Raw genomic sequence first — 6,182 nt, forward strand, 5'->3', positions numbered from 1 at the left:
TGACCATGATAGAAACACTACTTCAGTTTGAAGAAAGAGGCGGAAGCTTTATCTTGGATCCAATTTCCTAAAATCTCGGATAAGAAATCTTATTTCCATGGAAAACAGACTATTATGAGAAGAGCGATTCTTACACCAAGATTTGCCATAGGATCCAGCAGCACTTTCTATCTATCTATCGATCTTTCCGCATCTACATGTACATAAAGTTCAGGTCACATCTAATATAAACCATACTCAAATTTGAATTGCTCATGTCGCGCATGAGATTTCTACATGCCACTCCTAATACTACTCAAAGACATAGTCGTGGACTCTCCATAATTTACATCATAACAAACAGGAAGCCAAAGAGCCGTGTGGATGGGAATGTTGAGGAATAGTAAATAGTGAGTGGCTTTGCCAATGTCTTGGAAGAGGTCACAGTTTATTTACCTGCATGAGAATTCAGAAATTGACCCTTTTAGTTACGAAGCTAATTGAGATATTAGAGAAACAGACAAAACAAAGGTTCAGATTATACCGTCTCTTTCAGATACATTTCTTATGAAATTAACGAAAATAATTATCAAAGCCACTCCAGCTAATAATCCAACTATAATTGCAAATGTCTTCTCGCTCTCGTTCATACTTTTATCTGCAATATATATCACAAAATATTTCAATTTTACATTGTGTCCAACTTCATCATATCTTCGAAGAAACATTCTTTTTCTTTTTCCTTTTTTTAACCTTCAAACTTATCATTTTCCATTTTACCTAGATCCTATATTGCATGAAACTTCAAGAATAGCTTACCATCATGAGTATTGATATAAACATGAGCACCACCGGTGGAGTACCTAGCATAGCACTTAGCCAAGAACAAATCACCGTAAACCGCGTTGCTGCAATCGTTTTTCAACCGGCCGATGGCCTCTGACAGGCAATCCTGGCACTCTCCTAAGCTCAAATCTCCAATACATTGGGCAAAACCCTGAACTTCACCCGACCCACCAACTCGATACAGCCCACCAGCCCGAGCAAGACTAGTCATCACCGCTTCCCTATCACTCATAGGATTCGTATCATATCCAACGGGCGGCCCACATTTCTTGAAGACCACAGTCTTATCCTCCACTCCTAAAAACGTAGTATTATCATACTTGACATAACAATCTTGAAGTTGCACTGCTCCACCACATGTCTGAGAACACAAAGAACCCAATTGACTCACTGCTCGAGCTACGCATGCAGAGCAATCCGGCATCGAAAGGTCGCCGCGACATTGGAAAAGGCCGTAGAGAACGTCTTGTGGGCTGGAGCCCGCGATGGTGTAGTTGTTGTAGGAGGAGAAGCTGGCTGAGTTGACAAGAGAAGTGAGCAGAGAGTTGATGTTGGACTCGTAAGGTGAGTCTGGTGAGTATTTCTGCTGAGTGCAGCCTCCGAAGACGAAGGAGTTGGTAGAAGAAGGAGAAGCGATTGGAAGAAACGAGAGAGAGAAGAAGAAAATGGAGATTAAGAGAAGATCACAAGTTGCCCATGCCATTTTTAGACAACTTCTTTGTAGCGAGCAATAGATAGTGATTTTAAAAAAGCGAAAAGTGCATGGATATATGCATGTATCAATCTCCATAAGGTTGTTTTTGAAGGGATAAGAAACCTATTTGCTTTTCTTTTAAAGACTGAACTGAAAGGACGAAAACATGTTAAGTTCATAAATTGGTTAATAAATTTGTAGGTATATTAATGTCCACCACACTCTGGAGGTCTACATTGCCACACCCCAATATATACTGTGGGGGCATTTGAAATAAATGCTCCAAGAAATTGCTGCCACTACTGAACAAGAAGCTCACAAGGTATGGTCGCAAACACACACATATTTAGCGATGATGGAGCTTTGTTTTTCTTTTTCTCTGGAATTTAATAAGGGAAAGAGATTGCAGATAGAAATGTCATATTCAATAATGTCGTTTAATATTTATGAAAGTTTGTCTTTGTCTCAAACACGCCCCAACATTACAGCTCCTGTGGTCTCGTTGCCATGTGATGTATAGCTCTTACAAATCACAGTTGATAATAGGCAAAATAATGACAAGACTCGCATAAATTATGTTAATTTTGATATCTTTTGATAGGGGGTAAAATTTCTCCTGCTTTTAGAAATTGATGAAGCTTCTCGTTCCATGCAGATGCAGTCATCTAGGCTAACGTTCTCTCTGTGATAATTGATGCTTTTACTGCATCAGAAAATATTGTGGCCTTCAAATCAAGTCCAACTAAATTGGGATCAATTCTCTCTCTCATGTAATTCATTTTGTCTTGCCCTTTTTCAATAGTTTTCCTCAAGCATTCAATCGAATTCGTGAGACTTAACTTTTTTAAATGCAACAGTTTAGAAAATCTATCAGCTGAACAACAGTTGATTGATGAGTATGGAGGACTTGTTGGGCATGAGACCTCCAAAGTTCCTTCAATCCTCTAATCCAAACATTCCCTTAGTTTTTTTTATTTTAACAACTCATACGAGATTCTGATGATTACCAATTCGGAACTTATTCGCAATTAATTAAAGAAAAAACTTCTCTACATCCAATCCATATAGATATAAAATATGATGGGGAAGAATATTGAAAACAAATCTTTAGAAAAATAAAATTGTTGCAGATAGTAAAATATATTATTATTATTATTAGTTCTTATAAATCCAGACATTTGAAGTGAGTGTTGAAGCTAAAGGTTGAATTATGGTGCCTCTTATTAATTAAATACCAGTAGTAAAAAAATATATAAAATATGCAAACACGTATTAATAAATTAAATAAATAAAATATAGGATGCTTATTTATATTAAATATGAAAATGAGATTTTGATAATAATAATTAATAATAACTAAATAAAAAAAGAAAACCCCAACAGAGCTCTAAATAATTGGTCAAGACTTGTTGGCGAGTGGTGTGTAACGTGAACTTCCATGAAAAAGCCCATAGAGAAAAGGACTCACAGGCTAAACCATATATTCTTTTTTTTTGATATTCTAAATTTCATTGAATCTTTACCTTTAACCCACTTTTTATTTAACATTTCTTTGGCTCGCCGTTTGAAAAATAACCCAGAAAGTTGCCTTTGATTCCCTGTTCTTTATGAGATTACTATCAGTAGCTGAAGGAGAGTTCAAACCTGTGCAGTAATTTCTCATTTGAAATCTATAAGTAAATAAGAAAATTAAGAAATATTTGGCCCAAATGGTAGGTATACTTTCCGAGTGGAACTCATCTTCAACGCTTTTTTGGAGGAGAATTTGGAGCCAAAAGGGAAATCATGCTTCTGTTTATTAGTTCAACATAATATTCTTTTTAGATTCTACAGGGAATCAATTTGACTTTATCAAAATATCGTTTAACATATCACGATCAAAATAATATATATTTTTTTCCCTTAAATCAATAGTTTTGAGTTTAAATTTAAACTTTTTAACATTTTAAAATTTGAAAAATGAGCTCCACATACTTTTTAATACGTTTAACTTTTTAGTACGTTTATCTGTGTGATGGGTGCCATAGATTAGTAAGCCAATAAATCAGTGAGTTACAAATACCAAAAATTCGTGACTAAAAAATTTTCCACAACTTAATATATTAAGTTCAAGTGAAGAAAAAAAAAAGACATATTGAACTGAATCAATCATTAATCCATTTCTTGATTTAATTGATCTAACCAAACTGATTTTTAACAAGTACATCTGGGCTTCAAAACACTAGTTCAATGTTCACTCCAGATAAAATGGGACAGGCGACTGTGCAGAACAAATGCTTCATAAAGAACTGATTAAACAGGACAAAAAATCAAGTCTCATAATTGCTGATCAAGAATAAAAACTAAAAAACTTGTCCTAAATCCTGTGCAGCTTTCAGTTCTGTTTTAGCTTTTATCTTTCCACGTATATGTCTTCCTCCCTCAGACTTCATATTTATAAATACTTGTAAGAATTTGTTTAATGAGACATGGGAAGCTTCCATGTTGATTATTGCTGCCAATGCTCCTCAAGTTACTCTGTCTATTTTGGAAGGCCTGAAGGTTGAAGTCCATGATTGTTAACCCACTTAACAAAATTATCATAACCTTTTTTTTTTTCGTCTTTACAAAATTCTTTGCATTTAGAAACCATGTGATACCAACATTATCTTGATCCAGCTTTTTTTCTTTTCCTTTTCTTTTTCCGGGCATTCCCTCCAAAATATACCTAACAAGATTTATAATAAAAACCTAAGAAATTCTTTCTTGATCATTTCAATTCCCACTGGCCTTTGCACTTCGCCATTGTCTAAATTCTAAAAACACCCTGCGGCTGGGTTGTTCAGCAATTTTGCCTATTTACTGGTTGGATTTGCTCTAAAAGCTTAAAGTACAAGACACTGCTTCTTCCTTTTCAAGTTGTTGCTGACATCTGAGTCGATTAATTAATCTATCTAGAGCTTCCTTCATCCACCAATGTTGACAGCATTCCTTTGCATCTGCCACACTCATCTACACATCAATTGACAAAATGGGAAAACGAAATCAGCAAAACTTGTGTTATGGGTATGGGTGGTTTTGATGATAAATCTAAATATTATTGATTTTGGACATTTAGGAGCATACCCATTGTCTTTGACGAAAGTTTTTCTCAGGCCAGAAATCTAATTCCTCCTGAACAAGTAGAGGGAACATGTAGCCTTCATAATAGGTGTCATGTGTTTTGCTCTTGAAACTCCATTCACCTAATGCACACTGAAAGAAAATACCCAAACTTCAGAACAGGAAAAAAAAATGAATCAAACATTCAAGAACTTGTAAAACCAAGCTAACCTCAACAATGCCTCGCACTCCAGCTTCCTCTAGTGTCTCTCTTGAAGCTGCCTCTATTATTGTTTCATCCAATTCCCAACCTCCCTGAAGACAAAATCATATTGAAGTGATTATGTGAGTTGAGGAATTAATCGCATGAACTAAAGCAATTACTCAGTGAGGTAGGTACCTTAGGAAACAACATTCCTTTTCCTTTCTGGGAACTGATTACAAGAACTTCTAATCCCTCTTCAATGTCCAAGAATTCTTGCTTTCCACTTTTGTATTTATAAGGTATACAGCTGCATGAGGGCAAATAAAAAAGTTAATTTCAACCATGAAAAAACATCAAATCAAATAATTAGCATTTCCACCCATCAAATAAAAGTAAGCCCATGTGGGATACTGAATGACTAGACACTTTCTTGAATCTTGATATCAACATTAGCAGGATATTTTAGTTTAAGATGGGAAATTTCAGATTTGGAAGGCCAAGGTTAACACATCCCAACCTTTGAACTAGGAGAAAGCATTTAATTTAAAGAAGTGGAAAATCAAGATTCCATAGCTAGCTAATGAATCCAAGAACCTGGGGAAAAAAGGATTAAAGAAACTAACCCTACTACTTGACGACGACCAGCTTTAGTATAGCGCTGTAAATGTCTACCAGTGCGAGAAACCAGAGGCAGAGCTACAACATTTTCTTGGGAAACCAAAGCCACCATATTGTCTATAATCTTTTAGAATCGGAAACAGGAAACAAACAGAGACAAGAAATAGGATTTTGGGGATGAAAGGAAGGAAAATTAATGATAAGGTGAATAATTTGAATGGCTATAAAAGGTGAGGATTTTCTGTTAGTGGTTATGAAGAGCTTAAAGAGACATCTGAGCTGCTCCTATTAATAATGGATGAAGGGAAGAGCGTGGATCGAGTGGGGGACCTCCCACGTTAAAGTTCATTTCACCTGCACCAATGAGTACGTGTAGCTGACTCTGACTTTTATTACATTATCTAGAATGATGGATGATGTAGAAATATTGCTCCTCTTTTCCTTAAACATTTATTTATTTTAAATCTATAGTAAATTCAGAGTATATTATAATTTTTAACAAAGCGATTTGAGATGTGTATTTAATTTAATTGAAATAAAATGAAAAGTGAAATTTCATTATTTATTAATAAAGTAATTATATTTATTAAATAATACTAAAATAAAAATATATATTACTTTTTGTGTAATATGTACATGTATATTTATTTCAGAATTAATTCGTATATTCTAGAAAAGAAAAAGCCCATGACTGATTAAAAAAATCTACATTTAATTTAATTTAATTTAAAAAAAAAAACTTGAAAACAATGGACAGTC

At 34.6% G+C, this 6,182-nt stretch overlaps 2 protein-coding genes across 3 annotated transcripts; both read right to left on the reverse strand.

Moving 5' to 3' along the window:
• Positions 1-63: 63 nt before the first annotated feature.
• LOC110599873 (plasmodesmata-located protein 7) lies at positions 64-1,832 on the reverse strand. Of its 2 annotated transcripts, XM_021736464.2 has the most exons (3): positions 799-1,832; positions 524-637; positions 64-435 (listed from the first exon to the last, which is right to left on the reverse strand). In XM_021736464.2, the coding sequence occupies exons 1-3, from the start codon at positions 1,613-1,615 to the stop codon at positions 428-430; spliced, it is 939 nt and encodes a 312-aa protein (XP_021592156.1). In that variant the 5' UTR covers positions 1,616-1,832; the 3' UTR covers positions 64-427. The 2 variants fall into 2 exon arrangements, with proteins under 2 accessions (XP_021592156.1, XP_043813512.1); XM_043957577.1 differs by lacking the exon at positions 64-435 and having other exon boundaries at positions 521-637; positions 745-1,832.
• Positions 1,833-3,653: 1,821 nt separating this feature from the next.
• Positions 3,654-5,701, reverse strand: LOC110599880 (nudix hydrolase 18, mitochondrial). Its single transcript, XM_021736477.2, has 5 exons — positions 5,429-5,701; positions 5,001-5,112; positions 4,832-4,915; positions 4,625-4,753; positions 3,654-4,510 (listed from the first exon to the last, which is right to left on the reverse strand). Exons 1-5 carry the CDS (start codon positions 5,533-5,535, stop codon positions 4,376-4,378), a joined length of 567 nt encoding a protein of 188 aa, XP_021592169.1. The 5' UTR covers positions 5,536-5,701; the 3' UTR covers positions 3,654-4,375.
• Between the last annotated feature and the right edge of the window lie 481 nt (positions 5,702-6,182).

The sequence above is a fragment of the Manihot esculenta genome, chromosome 1 (assembly GCF_001659605.2).
Source record: "Manihot esculenta cultivar AM560-2 chromosome 1, M.esculenta_v8, whole genome shotgun sequence".
Taxonomy (NCBI): Eukaryota; Viridiplantae; Streptophyta; class Magnoliopsida; order Malpighiales; family Euphorbiaceae; genus Manihot; species Manihot esculenta.

Excerpts from the sequence above, each read along its gene's own strand:
- LOC110599873 (XM_021736464.2), bottom strand. The coding sequence starts at position 1,615 with ATGGAGATTGATACATGCATATATCCATGCACTTTTCGCTTTTTTAAA. Across the intron at positions 638-798 it reads TTATATCAATACTCATGATG|ATAAAAGTATGAACGAGAGC; the intron begins GTAAGCTATTCT and ends TATATATTGCAG.
- LOC110599880 (XM_021736477.2), bottom strand. The coding sequence starts at position 5,535 with ATGGTGGCTTTGGTTTCCCAAGAAAATGTTGTAGCTCTGCCTCTGGTT. Across the intron at positions 5,113-5,428 it reads GGTCGTCGTCAAGTAGTAGG|CTGTATACCTTATAAATACA; the intron begins GTTAGTTTCTTT and ends GCCCTCATGCAG. Across the intron at positions 4,916-5,000 it reads AAGGAATGTTGTTTCCTAAG|GGAGGTTGGGAATTGGATGA; the intron begins GTACCTACCTCA and ends TTTTGTCTTCAG.